Source organism: Falco punctatus (assembly GCF_963210335.1).
Source record: "Falco punctatus genome assembly, chromosome: 15".
NCBI lineage: Eukaryota > Metazoa > Chordata > Aves > Falconiformes > Falconidae > Falco > Falco punctatus.
In genome coordinates, this window is record NC_137595.1 from 9914484 (window position 1) to 9933407 (window position 18924).

Genomic DNA, 18924 nt, shown 5'->3' on the forward strand with positions numbered 1-18924 from the left:
GGAGAGACAGGGAGCTGCTGGGGAGGGGCCAGCGTGGGGCTATGAAGATGATGGGGGGACTGGAGCATCTCCCTGGTGGGGGAGGGCTGGGAGAGCTGGGTCTGTCCAGCCTGGAAAGGAGGCGGCTGAGGGGGGATCCCATCGTGTCTGCAAGTATCTTAAGGGCCAGTGCCAGGAGGACGGGGCCAGGCTCCTGTCAGTGGTGCCCAGCGACAGGACAAGGGGCAACAGGCACAAACTGCAGCACAAGAAGTTCCTTCTGAAGATGAGGAAGAACTTCTTTACCTTAAGGGTGGCAGATCCCTGGGACAGGCTGCCCAGAGAGGCTGTGCAGGCTCCTTCTCTGGGGACATTCAAAACCCACCTGGACGTGACTCTGTGTAACCTGCCCCAGGTGACCCTGCTTTGGCCAGGGGTTGGACTAGATGGTCTCTGGGGGTCCCTTCCCACCCCGACCATTCTGTCATTCTGTGATTTTGCTGACTTGCATCTATGCAACACAGATGCAGCAGGTCAGCTCATATTCCATCTTGCTAAAAAAGAAGCCAGATCAGACTGCAAGGTTGTTCACAGATTTTAATATGATTTGATCAACAGTGTTGCCCCACTGCTGCTTTACATCCCTGCGAGATCCTCAGAACAGACCCATTTCAGCCAATTAACAAGAAAAAGCATTTAACAAGCTGCCAGCACACGAGCAGCCTGAACAGCGGTCCAGGCATGCAAGAGCAGAGCCGGCGCCATCACTGAGAAAATAACAATCCACCAGAAATCCGAGATGTATACGCCTGTCTGAAAAACCCAGTTAGCTTTGGGGCTGGAATCACTGGCAAAGCCCAGCATTTCAAAGTACGTCACTCCCCAGCACTGCCAGCATGACCAGTGATACTACACCACCAGACTGAAGTTGTCAAACAATTTCTCAGTGACAGGGGGCACAAAGAGGATCTGCTCAGCATGGGAACACCATGCCTAGCACCCAGAGAGCATCAGCCCAGTGGGACAATGAGGCTCCCAATTCAGGATGAGCAGACACGGCCAGCATTATTTATCCTGCCACGAGTCCAGACTGTAGTCCGTCCTCATCCCAGGTGGAGGGGGCTGCTTGCACGCTGGTGGATAGCATGTGGAGCAATGACTCACGCTGACAGTGCTGCCAGCAGCTCCGAGACAGAGCTGAGTGACAACGGTGTGATACCACGAACCCCTGGCTCTCCAACCTTCAGAGCGCCATGCCTGCGGAGGGGAGGCTGCTTGTGGGACAGGCATCAGGACGAAGGGCAGACGATTTCTGCTAAGCCTGACCAAACCCCAGCCCTGTGACCATGCATTAGTATTCCAAGGGAGCATGACACTTACCATGGCAACATCCGAAAGTCTCCTGAGTATTCCTCATACTTGTAGTTTACCACGTGCCAGTCAGAGCTGTAGGTTTTAATGCACTGAAAGGAAAACAATACAGCTCTTTGAAAGCTACACCAAGCAAAACAAAACCCTGCACAGCTCTGAAAGGTTATACAGACTGCTGGGTGAGGCAAGCACAAGTGGAAAGGGTCTGAACAAGGCTGCTGCACTTGTTTTATGCTGCAGTACCGAATTTCATACGGAATCTTTGCAGCACAGAAACAAAATCACACAGCATCTGGCCTGCCACACGGCTACTGATTTTGTATTTACATCGACCCAGGGCTTTGAAAAAAGGAGTAGCAATTTGGGAGGGGACTGTTTTCCAGAAAGCACCAATTTTCTGCCCTCAGAAATGTAATGCCTCTAACTTGACATTGACCACCGCTTGGCATGTAGTTCCACTGCACCTGGAGGGAATGGTCCTAACAAACTCCTGGCACTCAGGACCCTGATGTACACACTGCAGCTCAGGCAGGTGGTGCAAAGCCACACGCCTTATCTGCGCACAAAACCCGCTGGAAAGAAGCACTGAGCAAGAGACACACACGAGAATGATCTCTTGCAGCCAGCCTGCCTGTGACCGGTGCTTCCCAGCAGGAAAAGCTAAGTGATCGGCCACCTCACAGACTGGGAGCTACGGCAGAGCATCCTGCCTAAGGGACAAAGTGCTAAGGGCAGGCATTGCGCAGACTTTTGCCCCTACCTCTTTGACAAAGAGACTCTGAGCTTTCTTTAGAGCATCTTCTGGCACTGTTGACTGGACAGTCCTTCTCTGCCGACCAATGACTGAGATCTGCAGGAAAGAGGAGAACATGTTTTCAGTGCAAACTGGGTCTTCAGGGCTTGATACTTGCTTTAAACGTGGTGGGCCCAAATCGCCAGTGGGTCCTTTTGGTTTCACGTGTCAGTAATGCAGCCAAAATGAACATGAGGTTAACAGTGGAAGTTTTCCAAGGTAAGCAGGACCGGAGATGAATGAGCCTCAAACATGAGAACCAGCCAGTGCAAACTCACAGATACATCTTCGATCGGAAATATCAGCAGGTCCCGGAGGGGATCACTGTAGATCTGAACTCTGCGTTGAAGGATCACGTTCTCATAGTCCAAGGGTTCAACCACTTTTGTTTTTTCCTGCAGAAAAATAGAAGATGAAGAATTTACATATATATAATATATAAACTAACAATTAACTAACCTCTTGTGCTTAATGTAGCCTGACAACTTCAAACTGCGTTACCAATGGACTACTCATTAATTCAGCAATCTGATTCTCATGTGATGCAGGTAGCCACCAGTGTGCATGTTTCACAGACAGAGGTAACAAAGGGTTAAGTTATTTGTGCCTGGTAATAAGCTAGGGGAAGAAACAAAGCACCGAGCTGCTCCCATCTGAGCAGAGTCTCTAATTTCTTAATGGAGCAAGAAATCTTCCTGGACAGGCCACAGCTTTAACAGCTGCAAGCTTCAGCGTATTTATGTTTGAGCAGCTCATCCGTGCAGCTCAGAAGAAATACGGTCTCCTACGCTGGCGCTGCTCAGCTCGAAGTCGGTTTTGCTCGAGGAGCTGATGAGAGAAGCTCTCTCTCTGGAAACTTGCCCCTGGCGAGAGGAGAGCAGGCCAGCCACTACAGCTTCCAGAGCAAGGCTCTCGCCCTGTGGAAGGAAGAGCAGCATCCCTCTGGAAAGGCAGGAAAGCCCTCTCCATAAATCACACCTCAGCCACAGCTGAAGGCTGGAAAAATCTGGGGACTAGCTTTGCTCTCAGCTCCGTTTCTGGGAAGCAAGAGGAACTTATCCAAAATCCTTGGAGTCACAATTTAAAACTGTTAGGAGAACGCCATTACATTTGTTATTGCACTACTTTTGTCTGTGTTACAAGCCCAGAAAAGAGTTAGCACTGCAACTGTGAAAATTAACCTTCACACTAAAAGCAAACACATAATTCTGTATATGAATGGTCACAATAAAATGAGAAGCAAATTCTGATACATCAGCTTTGGCTTGTTTTGAATCTTGACCCAAAACCTTGATGCCTGGCCATGCCATGGACGTCCAGGGACACCCTCCAGCAGCCGTGTGATGCCAGGATGGTACGTGCCCCTGGAGCACACACCCTTGCAGGACGGTGTGTTTGGGCTCTCCACTCTCAAAACAGGAATGTCGGATGCTTCCCCACCAGCAGCACACTTCTCCTCCCTGCTGAATGGTTTTGCGGCGGTGAACTGTTCACATAGCCCTGAGTTAAAGATGAGACCCGTACAAGGTCTCTTGCTGTAGGCAGCAAAACCTGCAGCCCAAGAAAATGAGTCCAAAACAAGGACCAAAAGCTCAGCACCTCTGGGTAAACAGCTGCATCACCAAGCGCCCAAACAGCTCACTACTGCCTGTGACACGGGAGATAAGCCAAAAAATCAAGACTGCTCCTTCAAAACCAGCCAGAGCCCAAGGGTTTGTCCTATGCCTTTGGCTCCTGAGCCTCTGGGATGCATTAATTAACGTCTTCAAGCCCTTTGCAGCAAATGTGAGCCAGGGTCTTGCTTTAATGGCAATGGAGCATCTCCTGCATCGAAGTGGAGCTGACGCTGGGACTTTGGGGAGGCAGTTGTCACGTAAGGGGGTAACGCCCCCAGGCAGGAGCTGTTTGGGGGTGGTCACACTTTAATCTTGTTTTCATTTTTTTCTGAAACGTTGCAGAAAATCTTTGTATGGTGGTATCTTCTCATACACTAGCATCTGCAAAAAACAGTCAAAGAATTGTAGAAAAAGGTTTTTCTCCTTTTTTGCCATACTCTGTAGCAAACCTGGGAGGTCTGTTGGGCTGGAGCAGTGAAGGCAGCTGTCTCGCCCAGGCTGCCTTTGGCTTCTCTCAGAGGACCAGCCCCACCAAGCAGAAGCCATTCCTCGGTCCCAGGTGCACGACTGGTGAGCTTTTAATACGTTCAGAAAGCAAAACTGAGATGAAAGCTTTTCCCCACAGCACTTCGGAAATGCAAGGCGGCTACCTCTCACGCTGGATTTCCCAGAACTGCTTCCCAGCAGCAGAACGACATTCCAGCATCTCTGACCCGTGTGCAGATACAGCCTGCTTTACTCATGTAAGCAACACCTGGGTCCCGTGCAAGCCTCCAGGCAGAGCTATTTCTGCACAGCCTTTTGCTGAGCACCCACTTGTGCCGCGCTTCTGGCTATCCACAGAGAAGCTCTAACTCTTGACTTCAGAAAATATACCTCTTGCCCCAGACAGTTTTGCATTCATAACGTCTCTTTTCCATGCTGCGGGAATCCAGCATGGATTAGCTCAGCTATCTGAAACAGTTCCCCTCTTAATCGCTCTCTGGAAACTTTGCTTCACTGTTTGCACAGTCCTGAAAGGAACCTCGCAAGCCTCAGCACCAGCAGAAGCGCTGCAGCCGTCATGGGAGAAGCCTACCAAGCCCACCGGTGGGAAAGCCAAGGTGACTGGGCAGAGAGCCCCCCTGGGTGTCAGAGCATACAGGGGCTCTGCCCGCTCCCCCGGCTGTGGGGATCCGGGGCATGGTGTGGCGAACGCTGCCAGCCCCGCTGCACGCACAGCGCCTCTTGCTCCTGCACCCAGGACCTAAGCTGCACGGGAATCCCATCAAAAAAGAAAGAGCCCATCTGAAAAATAGAAGTCCCGAAAACCCAGCAGGTAGACAGAGAAAAAGAACGTAATTTTCCCTCAGTTAGTCTCACGCTCTTTAAATGCTTAATTGAATTTCATTAATCGCCTGAAACAGCGGTCTTATTTCAGGATAACACTACGTGCTTCTGAAAATTTGCTAGGCTTTGCAAATTAACGTGAATTAACAGGATATTCATGAGCTGCTCTCCCATTTGCAGGTCTGGGGCCATGCATCCCCAAAATTCATCCGCCCCAGCAGACCGGGCAGGACCCTACAGACCAGGCGCACGGCTCACTGCCGATCTACCCGATTGACACTTCTCGCTGTAATCACTGCAGCAATCCCAGCAAAACTCAGCAGTGTAAGCTGGTTAGAGCAGTGCCATGAGCCTGAGTGCTGCTTACACCAGCTCCCTGTCTCACCTCACCCTACCAGCAGCTGTAACAGTAAGTTAAATTCCCTCTAAAAACTTTTTATATTGCTATAGCATTAAATACTAGCTTTGGGTACACAGAACTCAGGCCTTCCAATTACACAGTGGTTTTAGTCCTTTTTTTATTTTGCAACATTGTCCTGGAACTCTGTGTTTCTAAAGTTGTTCTTTTCAAAAGTTGGGGTTTCGATAACGTTTCTTTTCCAGCTTTGACACCTCCAACGACCAGCAAGATAAAAGTCCTGGCAGTCACCCTCATGGGATCCGGTGACAATTAAAGGGTAAGGACTGAAAAGGACCCCACACCCTCACGTGAGAGGTTTCAAAACCCATACAGCACTGCCCACTACAGCTGTGAAAAAGCTCCTGAAAATAACTCACTACAGCCCTTCCACTCTTGTGGAGTCAGCGATACTGAACGGACCGTGTTGTGCAGGCTGGTGCTGGGATCTGTAATTCCACAAGCCCATGCCGAGCCCTGAGACACGCAGCTGATGGCCCGGGGAGCTCCAGGAGGTGAGGGACGTACACCTGCAAGGCTGCCGGGAGCTGTCACCCCGGTGGGCTTTGCAGCACCCACAGACGGGCATTTCTCCCCTGGGGCTGTTAGAAATGCAGTCCCTAGAGCTCTCCTCACCCAAGCTCTGTGATTTCCCTGCCTCAGCACACAGCTGCCCTGCGTCACCTGCAGCATGGCATACGCTGGCCCTGCTGGCACCCAGCACAACGCAGCCAGTCACAGGCAATGACAGGAACCACAGCAACGTCTCTAAAGCGAAGCCAAAAGATGCAGGTTAAGCTGTTTGCAAGCAAAACAGCGGCTCACAAAAGGATGTGACCTGTCTCCTGCCCACCACTGAGGAGACACAGGCTCCTCCATCCACCCCAAACGGTGCTGGCTGCCCAGCGGGGCCAGGCACGCTCATGCCCCTGCAAACAGACCTGCAGGGTAAGGAAGAATCCAGCACAAATATTTTTCACTCTGGTGCCCAGTATCCCAAAGGGTGAGACATAAAGCTTTAAGCCCTGAAAATCAGATTTCAAAGTCTTAGTTTTCCTGAAGAGCTTGCTAAAAGCACACACCTCCTCGCACCCGGGGCTCGGCCTCACGCTGCCCAGTGCTATCACAACAGCAGATGGCACCCACCAAAGTCATTATGAAAGCAGAGGAAAAACTATTACGCTAAAGTAATTAGAGTATTAGAAACCACAAATTCCTCCACAGGGAAAGCCAATATTGAAGTACGAAGAAATGCTGCCAGTCCAGCAACAAAATCGACCCGTTTCTGCAGGAAAAAACATGCACTGCTGTCAAAGCCACCCCGTTCTTTGGCATACGCGGAGCAGCCATTTACCCAGGCAGGCAGGCGGGTGCACCGAGATGCTCCTCGGGTTCCTCTGACCTCAGGGGCTGCAGGAGAGGGCAGCTCACCCCAACCTGCCCACGCTGCTGTTGCAGCACCCCAAGCACAGCCAGCCGCAGCTCCCAGCCCAAACCCACTGCATCAGGATAAAAATCAAGACCTGTGTGAAACACCTCATAGGGGAAAAACATAAGCATGATTTTACACGAAGCTAACAGGGGAGAAGCGTACCCTCCCAGATAAGCCCACCCACCTCTCTTTAAAAAGCCACTGGGTGAAGCCCCCCATACCAGGCTGTTCCCAAACCCACACGCTGTGCTCTGGGTCTTGCTGCTGCCACAAGACCTGCTCCCCTGCACAGGGGGCCAGGCAGAGCACAGGGGGGGTCATCTGCCATGCTCAAACCCCCATCCAGGCTGGGTCAGGAGGCTCCGCGTGGACGACAGCACAGGCGAAACAACAGCCTATCTATTACAGTATCCACTTTGCACCAACGAGCGACTTGGCTGGCATTTTAACAGGAAATTCAATGAAATTACTTCAACAGAAACATGCCCACGAACACCAACGCAGGGCTCTGCCTTTGGCCAAGCACAAAGAGCCCCGCACAGGGAAAAACCCAAGTCAAGGTCCCCATCCTCAGTGCCCTGCCTGTCCTGCACCCGCTGCCAGCCCCAGCACAAACCCCCACTGGACAGAACCCACCAGAGCTTGAAGGAAAGGTTTAGCAAAAGAATTACCCATTAATTAAGATGGGGGAATCTTAAGAAGTCAGATCACATTGTCACCTTCCTCTATCCATTTGCAAAACTATACAATTCCTTATATTTGCTTTATAAACAAAGGTTCACAATGACAGCTGGAGGTATCCATGTATGGGAGTATAGGAAAGGACATTTCTATTTTAAAGTTTAATTGCGTGAAAAACAGTAGCCACCTGTCTTCTAGCATTCTGCTTTTGTATACCATACAAACATGTCGATGTTTTTATTACATGATTAATGTTTTCCTGAGATCCTTTGCTCCCAGAATTACAATAGGTATAATCCAAGTGATGTGAATGTACAAAAAGTGAATGAAAAATGTTTTATTTAAGGATTTAAACTATCAGAAAGCTTTTGTATTTTCAGCCCTTTCAGGCTGGCTCTCATTTAAAATAATCTCCAGAGAAGAAAATGGCAAACCCAGCTGGTTTGGCTCCACTTTCACCAGTTTGCTTGTCCCTTCGTGTTGACACGAGCCCTGCAGCGGCTGCCAGCACATGCAACCCCCAGCACCGTGCTCAGCCTTCGCCTCTCATGGCACTGACGGCCAGCACACACACACACATGCTCCTCCATCTCTGCCCGGTGCAGCCGGCCCTGCAACGCTTCCTCCGTGCTTTCCACTCAAAAACTTGCGGGTTCGACAGCACTCGGGACGTGGGGTTTTCTCACTTCCTCAGAAACGAAGCTCTACCCAGTGCATGCAGCTACACTCACAAAGCAGCTGGAGACACACAAGTGATGGTTCTTGCCCTGGTTTCAGCTGGGATGGAGTTATTTTTCTTCTCGGTAGCTGGTGCAGTGCCGTGTTTTGGATTTGGTGTGAGAACAATGTTGATAGCACACTGGTGGGTTTGGTTGTTGCTGGGTAATGCTTATACGAAGTCAAGGACTTTTTGGTTTCTTGTGTCCTACCAGCGAGAGGGCTGGAGGGGCACGGGAAACTGGGAGGGGACACAGCCAGGACAGCTGACCTGAACTGGCCAAAAAGGTGTTCTATACCATACGACGGCATGCTGACTATATAGACTGGAGGAAGGAGGAGGAAGGTGGGGACACTTGGCATTATGGCGTTTGTCTTCCTGAGTAACCGTTGGGTGTGAGGGAGCCCTGCTCTCCTGGGGATGGCTGAGCTCCCGCCTGCCCATGGGAAGCGGTGAATGAATCCCTTGTTCTGCTTTGCTTGCCTGCGCAGCTTTTGCTTTACCTATTAAATCGTTCTTGTCTCAATCCCTGCATTTTACATTCCTTTCTGATTCTCCTCCCCATCCCTCTGGGTGAGGGGGGAGTGAGGAAGCGGCCGTGTGGGGCTGGGTTGTCGGCCGGGGTTAAACCACAACAGTTCTTTAAAGTAGCTAAAGAGACAACAGGAAATAGCACGCACCACGTGTACATATAACTGTATGGTGTCAGACTGTATAACTGTTCCCCAAAATTTAGCAAGCATTTTACAACCTATTTGCTGCCTCATCAGCTGCAGCTCTGTGACACGCTTACACGGAAAGCCTGGCAAAGCCCAGATTTTAAAACAAATCGCAAAGGGCCAAGTAGATGAAATACACAGAAAACAGGAGGCAAAGTCGATCTGGGTAACTGATTAAAAGCTAAAGGAGGGGAAAAAACCTGAAGTGTACAACTACCCTTTGGACATACTAGTCACGGTCACATCACTTCCGAGGCTGGCAACAGCCCGGGGCAGAGAGAGACCACTTCCCACCGCAGTGTGCCATCAGGAAACACGAGGATACCTCTCAGACAGAGAAGAGAACTCCCTGGTTTTTATTTTGCTCATGAAACCTGACAGTACATGGGAGTACATGACGGTACATGGGAGAATTTACACAGTGCCTGGGAACTGAGAAAACTCACTTGGCAAACTGTATGGGCACATGGAACTACGGAATTTCTATCCGTAGAAAAGCTTTTTCAAAGCCAGGGATTCAAAGATCTCAGGTCAAGGCTCTCTCAAATGATGTGGTCTTCAATAGCTCTTTTTTAAAAAAAAAATTTTCTTAATAGTACATTTATGACTCTTTTTTCTGCCCCCAGTTCCTGCACTGCCGCCTGGTCCCGTTTACAGGCGCTAACGCAAGCTTGCAGGAAGGCTACAGAGTTTCATTTAAAAAAGCTGAGATTCACACATAATTCATCATTCCAGGAACTTGGGAATAAGAAAGAGCAATGAAAAGCGGGAAACCCTGAGCTTGGCTATCCAGCACCTGGAACCACCATAGCCCTGTGCAAAGCCAGAATAAACTCTGCACCCTAAAAAACTCCGCATTCAGAAGCACGGGAGAGGGAAGAGGTGGAAAGAGAAAAGAGGGGAGGAAGGGCAAACCGGGAGGCACTGTGAGTCAGCACACATGGCAGCAGTCACAACACGATGCAGCCTTGCTGCTGCCAAGAGGTTTGTGGGCTTCTCAGCAAAGCCACATTTTGGGAGGAAACCCGAAGGCAGGCAACGAAGCAGCTCTCCCCAGGCGATGGGAAGCTCGTGCCTATGAGCGTGCTGCGAACCCAGCACTCAGCTGGAGGTAACAGCAGGGCCCAGGGCAAGATGCGCAGAGGTGGGCTACGGTAAAACCACAAGGATGAAAAATAGTCAATAAAGCTGGGTATGAGCAGGCCAAAACTATTTTTACACCGGCCAGAGAGAATGAAGTTTAAAAACACAAGAGGAATGCCCAGACAGGAATCCTGGCAATGCTGAAGGCACAGAAACACTGAGCTTGAGACCACAGGAGAAATGTCTGCACCTGGGACAGGGGAGAAACATGGGCTGTAAGATGGACATAGAAACACTGAGCGTTTTGTGCAATGCCAAGGAAGGAAAACCTCCTGAGGAGAAGGAGCAGAGGAAGCAAGGGGAGGGAAAGGGTGTCAGGAACCAGTCCCAGGTGGTGCAGAGGCAGGTGGGATGGGGGATGCAGGGTTTGCTCACCTGGGGACGGGCTGTGGTGGAGGCAGGTGAGTACAGAGGAGATGCCATGGGAAACAGGTCCGGCGTGAAGGCTGGGGCTGCGTAGCTGCAAGAGGGGGAAAGAAATGGGAACAGGGAGCCCAAGAGGGGATGGCAGAGAGGGTGTGTGCTGCAGACAGGAGGGAGCCCCGATGGGCAACCGGGAAGGGAAGAAGGATGAGATGAGGAGAAGGGGCCTGGCAGGGAGAGATCAGGTGCCAACTGCACCCTCCCACCGGCAGTGAATGAGCAACCTCCAGAACAGGACCCCTCCTGACAGCTCCAGCGTGATGCTCCCAGGGCCTGAGCCTGCCCAGCGGGCACTGCCTGCTGCAGGGTGGCCTGGCCTGCACCCCACTCCCTGCTCACCCACATTCAGGGCGAAGCTGGCAGCACTACCTTGCATGGATGCACACAGCACACGGATGCATGTGGATGCTCTGTGGCCCACAGCAGAAAGAGGAAAGCAGGACACAGGCTTGCACAGGACAGATCAACACACGGGAGCAGATCTGTGGCACGCCAGCCCTCCAAGGGCTCTTCTCTGCCACCAGCAGCAAACATCCTTCCTTGGGCAGCGTGGGCTCCCCGAGGAGTTGTTAAGTGATGCCTTCATCCCATACCCTGGAAACAACTGTTTCCCCAGCTGCAGTCCAGGCAAGCAGACTCTCCCTTCCCCACTACCCGGCACCCCCACAGCAAGCTACAAGACTCACTTTGTCTCTTTTTCACCCAGAAATGGGCACACAGGGCAAAGAGAGCCCAGCAGCTGGACAGCAGGAGGTACAGCTGCAAGTACATCATCTCCAGGGGTCTCACTAGTCCAGGGTCTGCGTGACAGTCCCCACGCTCCCATCTCCACACAGGAGTTACGTGCCATTCTGTGCCACACTCCAGCTCTGAAACAGTGTAGGCAGCACAAGGCTGCTGCACCCCCTTCTCCCCCTGCTCTGCGTTCAGCGCAGATGGCTGCATCCCACAGCAGCTTTCAGACAAATAAAAAGCCACACGGTGGGAAAGGGGAAAATGGGTGCATAGTCCTGGCACCCTGCGAGAAAACACTTTCAGTGGAAATGACTCACACTTTCCCTCCAAAAGTAAAGAGCAAAAGCCTGTCCCTTCTCTTGAGCTTCCCTCCACCCCGTCCAAGTCCTGTGCAAAAGGATCTCACCGAGCCACAACTCTCTTCTCTCCTCCTGCATCAACAGGCCCGGCTGGCAGCGAAATCTCATCTGAGCCCTAAACGAAGGGCAAACTGTGTTCTGGCTGTTTTGCAACTTGTATGTCTCCTTTTTCAATGTAATGCCCAATTCCCTAGTGACAAAGCAAGAGTGTGCAGTTATCAGCACTGCCTCCGAGAGTGGCGTAGCATCAGTGCAGGACACCAGCTTGTAGAAAGAAGAAACAGTCAAAAGCTGATGTCAGTGTAGACATACAAATATTTACCTGTCATTACTAGGCCTGGAAAACAAAACTAATTCAGGTCTTGAAATGTTTTCAAACTGGCTTAGAAATTACACGAAGTCAGGATAATCAGCATATGGCTCTTTATTTCCCTTACACTTAAGCAGAAGTGTACTCTACACTTGCAGCCCTTAGCAGCCTTTGAAACTTAGCTCTGCAGCCACAGCGCTGTTTTTTCCTTAAAGCTCGAGATCCTTGCATAATCGCTTGGGCAAAGGAAACAGCTGTCAGAAAGAAGCTGCGCTGCCACGAAGCAGCCAGAGCTCACAGCCACCCCGTGAGCGGCCCAGGCTGCCAGGCAGTGCTGCCGCTCCAGCCCACGCGCGCTTCACCTTCACACATCACCTCTGAAAATCACGCCCTGAACAAGTGCCAAATCAATAGCAAAAGCACCAGTGGAGGTAAGTGGCAGCTGGGGGCATGGCCCGTCTCTGGCATAAACACACACTTGCGGTGACCCAGCACTGCTCCTGCACAGGGCAGGGAATTAGGGCAAGCATCTGTGATTGCTTTCATACCCTTGTTCCTGCACCCTGACCTTCCTCAGAATCACCGAGTGCTTCTGTGTGAGAGACACCAGTGACAGCTCAGTACAGACTGCCACGGCATCTCCGGGCCCCAGACACAACACCTAAAGTCCTGCGTGTCCCTAGCTGCACAGGTACATCCTGGCTCAAATCCAGCCCTTCTGCACGAGGAGCAGAGGGAGGGATCAGCGTAGCTCTACATCAGCAGAGCTGCACCTGCATCCAGCTGAGCAGCTGCCGCAGAGCATGAGAGAAATGAAAACACGGCACAGCTTTGAATTTCTCCTCTGAAAATAATAGTAGAAATTGGCAAAAGGGTACTGGTTTCTATGGGACAGCTGAATTTCTGCCAGATAGGACTTCTCAAAACATTCTGTAAGCACAGGCATGCTAAAAAAAGAAAACAGTAATTACAATGACAATACTACATGTTATTTATGTAAGTTCTTAACTGGAGCATCCCAAAGTGCTTTTCAGATGTCACTGGCATTTCATCATTTATTTATGTAGTATCAATTTTATATTTAGCATCCAGTTCCAGAATAGCCAGCTTCAGAACATCTTAAAGCAATTAATTGCGCACAAGCAGAACCCCACCCCTTCCTGCCTGCTCTTAAAAACTCTTGTTTTTCACTCAAGAAACCACTCGCATGCGGGGCCAAGCCAAGTGTGCAGCCACTCCCCGAAATCGAGCGGGCAAACCGCTCCTCGGCTTCGCTAGGGCACCAACCCAGGCAGGCAACGGCGAAGCGCCTTGCCCAAGCCCATAACAGCAACGCCAGGGGAAAAAGGAGCACACGAAGTCACAAGACAGTTTGTGTTGCCTTAGCAATACCATAAACACCCCAGCAGTGGCTTAACAGCTCAGGAAGCTGTTTGTCTCTGCACCCGTCTACGCTCTGCCTTTGGGCTGCAGGCATCGGATGCAGATGCAGGTGGCTGCAGCGGCTGCAAAGTTAAATTCTTTTCTCTCCAGCAAACACAGGAGGACCTGGGGCCAGGCTCTGCAACACTTCAACCCACCCGCAGTCAAAATGCCATTGTTGACAGAAGCAGCTCCAAGTTCCCCCTAGATGAAGACACCCATACAAGCCCCAGCATCATGCAAGGGGCCAAGGGAGTGATTAGGGCTCCCCGAGCACAGGGGGAAAGGCAGAACTGCAAAGGAAACCTGTCTGAGTCCAGTGTAACTTTCCTGGACCCCCAGACTGCTACAGGAGGTGGCTTTCTGTTGTCCCCTCTTGGGGACAGAGGGGCCAGGCCATGAGGACATCATCCAGCATGGAGCCCAGAGCAGGACGAGGTAATGGGGAGCGCTCTGGGCTGAAACAGGCAGGGTCTCCTTCCAGCCACAACTACTCCCCAGTGACAGCTCCGTGGCAGCAGATATTAATAGGGGAGAGCAGAAATTGCATTTCAGCAAGAAAGGAGAGGGGTGAGAAAGGGTTCAGGAATAAGCAGACCTGACGCCATCAGAGAAGCAGCGGGAGGCAGGGAAAGCTGCAAAGATAAGTCAGGACTGTGCTGAAGGAAAGAGGAGCCAGCAAGGGAAAGCTTTGATTTGTACTTTTTAAGGGAATTAAAGAGATGGAGGGAGCTGGTGGCAGGGAAACATACTCCAGCATTTCTAAGATGACAGCAGTAGCCACAAAGGCATATAAAAACTACTCTTTTCTTCCTTGGACAGAGCAGGAGCGAGGAGGCCAATTAACCAGGGAAGCTAAAGCAGACGTGTGCCCCACGCCTGGCTGCTGTTCAGCTGCTGTGTGTGACCATGACTTGCATTCTCAGGCCACAGAAATGTCAAAAGCTTTGTGTAATTTTGCATCATTAGAGATAATAAATCAGCGTGCAAAGGGCTAAATGAAATGCTGAAAGAGCCACCAAGCTGCATATATAAGAGGATGCTACAACATGCACTACAGCAGGTAGCCCAGGTTCAAATGCTCCTGGTCCTGGGGGTGGGGGGTCTCTGAAAATATCTCCAGATACCAGGAGAGGCTGACACAAAGCCTGCCAGCCATCCCCTCTCTGGATTTTGAGCGCACCACATCCCTAACCGCATTGCTGGCATTAGCTGCAGGCACCACCACCAACCATCTGTTCCAGGCGTTTCACTGCATTGACGGTGGCAAGTCGGGGCAGATGCTGTCAATGCAGAGACACTGCATTTTCATGACATCGTCCCTGGCACAGAACAAACCACCCTCAGTCTTGCCCAGCAAGTGCTAAAACCCCGGTCACAAGGCTAGCAAAATGTGGTAAGTGGTATATGCACATGCGTGTAAAGGCTGGACGCTTTGCTCTCTTCCTAGAGCTTTCCTATAATGGGGAGAGGGACACACATATTTAAATGATGCCTTGGGAAGGCCAAGATTTAGAGCCCATCAAAAGCTTGTCATAGCCTCCGAAAACCTCAAGAAACGGACACACTGACGACAGCTCATCCTATAGCATCCGTTCCTCAGCACACAGGCATGCAAGGTAATGCTTCACCTCTTCTGAACTGGGTATTGGTAGGAGACATACTGGGGATCTGTTAAGTGGCCCGAAATAGCTGCAACAGCGTACCTGGGGCCTCACTCCTCTCCATAAAACAGTGCCCCTCACCCACACAGAGCCGGTGTGTGCTCAGGCAGCAGCAAACCAGGCCACCTCCACCGCATGTGCCGCCCAGAGCCCTGCCACAGCACTTCGCCAGCGCTGAGCTAAATTCAGCCCCTTACAGCACACGAGCCCCAGTTCAGCAAAGCATGTGATTAATTTTAAGAATGCGTTTAAGTGTTTTCTTGAATAAGCCCCTATGAGCATTAATCTCTCCATAAGCACTTCCACAGAAGTCACCCGAGCGAGCTGTGGTGGCTGGCTCCGGAGGCAGGACCTGCTCTTGCTGAACCGACAGCAAAACGCCCACCCACTTATGCAGGGGCAGAATTTCCTCCTATGTCTCATATACGTCTCTTTTTTCTATGTAAATTATGCAAACACAGCACATTGACTACACCCAAGGGGGAACATGCATATATTCTGTCTCTCTTGAGCACCAAGATGACTACAAACACTGCATATAAACAGTCTTCACGTTGATCAAAGTGAATTTAGCTTATTAAAAGAAGATTTTATGCAGAAAGCTGACTTCCTCTGCATGAGTATAAATTCAGACACTAATAATATAGTTTAAGCTGAAAAAAAACTCCACAGAAAGAACAAAATGCCTTTTTGCCTCCAGTCAAAACCTTCTTAGTATCGCTGTTAAGGAGCTTTTATCTCCTTTTTGTGTCTGCCTGAAACTGAGCCACCCATATAAGCCCAGCCAAGCCAGGATCAAACAAAACCCATCTTCTCCTGGCACGCTGCCCGCCATCTCACGGTGAGGTTTCAGGGAACACATCCCACAGCACCGTGTAACACCGGCGAGCAGACGCTCGGTTTGAATACCTCCGCACGGCAAGGATCGATGCAGTTGTTTGCAAGCGACGGTTCTCCCACACTGCAGTGGCTGGGAGCTCGTGTGCTGGCAGAGGTGTGGCCTGGGTGCCACCGAGCTGTGCCTTGGGGTGCCTGGGGGTGCACCCACTGGCCTGGCTGATGCTCAGTGTGGCCAAATTTTTTGCAGCTGCTCCTTCTCAGATAAGAGACTCCGGGTCCACATCCTTTGTACATCTCCATGGCAAAGCAGTAAATGTATCTTCATTTAATCTGTATAGAAATGATCTAAAGAAAATCAGAGTAATTGTGGGAGACTTAAAATTGCCACCAGATGACTCCTTTTGGCAGCACTGTGGGAAAATGAATTGTCTGGGTTTTGTCAAGCGCTTGCTCCTCTGATCTCATGCCTCCCACACATTTTATTTCCCTGTCGCGACACGGAGAATGACACCTTTGGAAAACTTGCAGCTGGCTCGAGAGACAGCCCCCTCCTTGCGTGGCCCCAACCACCGCCGAGCACATCACTGCCAGAGAGAGGGGAGGCTCTGGCTCAGCCGTGGCCTGACATCCACACAGGAAAACAAGTGACCCTGTGCAGCTGATTTCAGGTCCTGAGGCAGAAGGTTGAGCCTTTGCTATTTTCCTGGCAGTGCCACCAGGCCCGGGATTATAGATCTTATTCACATGCACGTGTGCTCCTAAACTGCTCAACTCTACAACACCCCACACCACGTCCAGCAGGAAAGCACCGGGGCGCAGAAGCACTTCCATCAGACCAGGGGCCAGCACATCAGAGCATGCGTGTGCATCCTGCTGGCAAGGGCTCAGCTCCTCCTTGCAACGCTCCGGGGGCTGCCCAGGTCCCGCGTCGGCCAGTGCCTCGGTGCAGGTTTCCCCTGCCTTGCTGCACGACTTTCCCGTGAACACTCAGCAACATCCTGAGCATGGGGAGGATGGGAGGCGGGAGATCGCACTGAAGGTCTGAGCCAAAATCACCCATGTCTATCCACTGCCGATGGTCCCTGGCTGCTCTCCCCGAGGTCTAGCCTGCTTGTCCTTCCCAGGTATCGTCAGCACTCTGGCTCTGAAGTTGCACTTCTAGCACAGTATTTTACTGTTGATGCCCCAAGGTTCAAGCTGCAGGTGGTCTCTTGGTTATCACGCTTCAGCTTTGACTGTTTCTCTCTTTAACTTAATCTCTAAATTTTCCTTCATCTTTTAGCGTGCTGTTTATCCCACCTGCCAACTTAACGTTTTTGCTAGACTCGTCTGTTTATTTAAACAGTGACCTTGTTAGTCAGTTGTTCTGCCAAGACTCCATCCGTGAGTTATAATCAGTAGCACACATCAAGGACCATTCAAAAGCTGGAATTGACACGATCTGCCCTACAGCTTTGCAAAGGAAAAAGCACCGAGAGAAGCAAGGTTCCCACGCACCCTGACTGCCACCGGCACCCCCGGCACTCCTGACTCGGCTCTGCGGGGCTGTGAGCGCTTTCAAGGGATTCCCGCTGAAGCCTTTTTTCTCGCCAAGACCTCCCTTACACAGCCCCTCTGTGAACGTGATGCAAGGCCAGAATGACAGCCAGGATCGCTGGGAACACCACCACAGTAAGTGGAAAGAAAAGAGCCCCGAGTGAAAGCTGCACTTCATCCTTCCCCATCCACAGGGCCCAAAGTGCCCCTGAGCTCCCCACCACAGCCTATGCTTACTTTCACTGCTACAGTTCTGGATTAGAGCTCTGCTGATACGGTGAGCGGAACAGCACTGACTGCATCCTAGAAGCTGGTCCAAGGGGCAATGAGTGGGACACAAGTACCCCAGGACACCTCAGAAAGGGACAACCTCCCTTTGCTACCGATATCTGACCACCACCATATCCAATGCTTCCCCTTCACAAGCACAAAGGAGCAAAGCCCTGCCAAACTCCCACCAACTTCACTCCAGCTTTGCCAACCAAAGAGAACCATAAATATTCTCTTGGTGCTAGACAAGCATAAATGGAAAACCAGGAACAGAAATAGGATGACATGAGCTTCACTGCACCTGCGAGACAGCAGTTTCAGAGCTGCATCATACATCACACTTGCTCAGGCTGGCCATGCAGGAGCACAGTGCTCCTGGCTTGAGATGCATCTCCTTTAATGCACAAATTATGGCTCCATACAAGCTGACTGTTTCCATGACCTTAAAAGCTTCCCTCGTTGAGACATTTTCATTTACTAGTATTTCATTCAGTGACTACAAATGGCTTCTTACTCCAGACAGTTCCTTGTGTCGAGGTTGTGCCTTGAATGCCCAAAAAGCTGAGATCAACTTACACGCCGAAGGAGCCCTAAGTGCCTACTCCTCTTGCCATTGAAGGAGCCCTAAATGCCCACTCCTCTTGGCACTGAAGTCGCATCCTCTGGGACCTGCAGCATGACTTCTGCTCCCCACCCCTTCACCTCATGCATGCTCACTACCACCGGCACCTGTGGTTTCAGCCGTGATTGCCCCAAGGCAAGCAGACAGCCAAGGCACCTGATGGGATCACCGAGGGACAGGGTGTCATCAGGGTCTTTGGGAGTATTAAAACTATTCACATGCTTTCATTGACTTATCATCACCTGCTGTGACCAGGCTGTAGGAAAGGGATGGGATCCTGCCAAGAAAGGTCCCTACTGTGACTCCAGTCTGCTTCAGACTGACAGAAACCCTGGGTCCCGAAACGCTGGGACGCACAGCACCGCATGCTGCCAGCCTGCTCCATCCATTTACCAAGCAGCGGCCCCTGCTCCCCACATACCCACCGACCACCCCCTGCCTCCCAGGGGCACCAGTGAGCTCAGCGCTGTCCCAGGGCGAGGCACAGCCGGGACTGCAGCCTGCTGGCACACACCTGATGCTGGGGCCCTCAATCTCCCCCGCTCTGCCCATGGTGAGGAGGGGG

At 51.3% G+C, this 18924-nt stretch overlaps 1 protein-coding gene and 1 long non-coding RNA gene across 5 annotated transcripts in view; both read right to left on the reverse strand.

Moving 5' to 3' along the window:
- DOCK11 (dedicator of cytokinesis 11) overlaps window positions 1–18924 on the reverse strand; it is an 84556-nt gene that overhangs the window by 63383 nt on the left and 2249 nt on the right. For all 4 annotated transcript variants that reach the window (XM_080365839.1, XM_080365837.1, XM_080365838.1 and 1 more), the window contains exons 2-4: window positions 2422–2538; window positions 2111–2200; window positions 1360–1442 (exon numbers count right to left, since the gene is read on the reverse strand). In XM_080365839.1, the coding sequence (XP_080221965.1) occupies window positions 1360–1442; window positions 2111–2200; window positions 2422–2538 (290 nt within the window). The remainder of the gene's footprint in view (window positions 1–1359; window positions 1443–2110; window positions 2201–2421; window positions 2539–18924) is intronic.
- Window positions 10553–11845, reverse strand: LOC308053939. Its single transcript, XR_013923867.1, has 2 exons — window positions 11743–11845; window positions 10553–10638 (listed from the first exon to the last, which is right to left on the reverse strand). It is a non-coding gene; the product is annotated as an uncharacterized lncRNA (long non-coding RNA).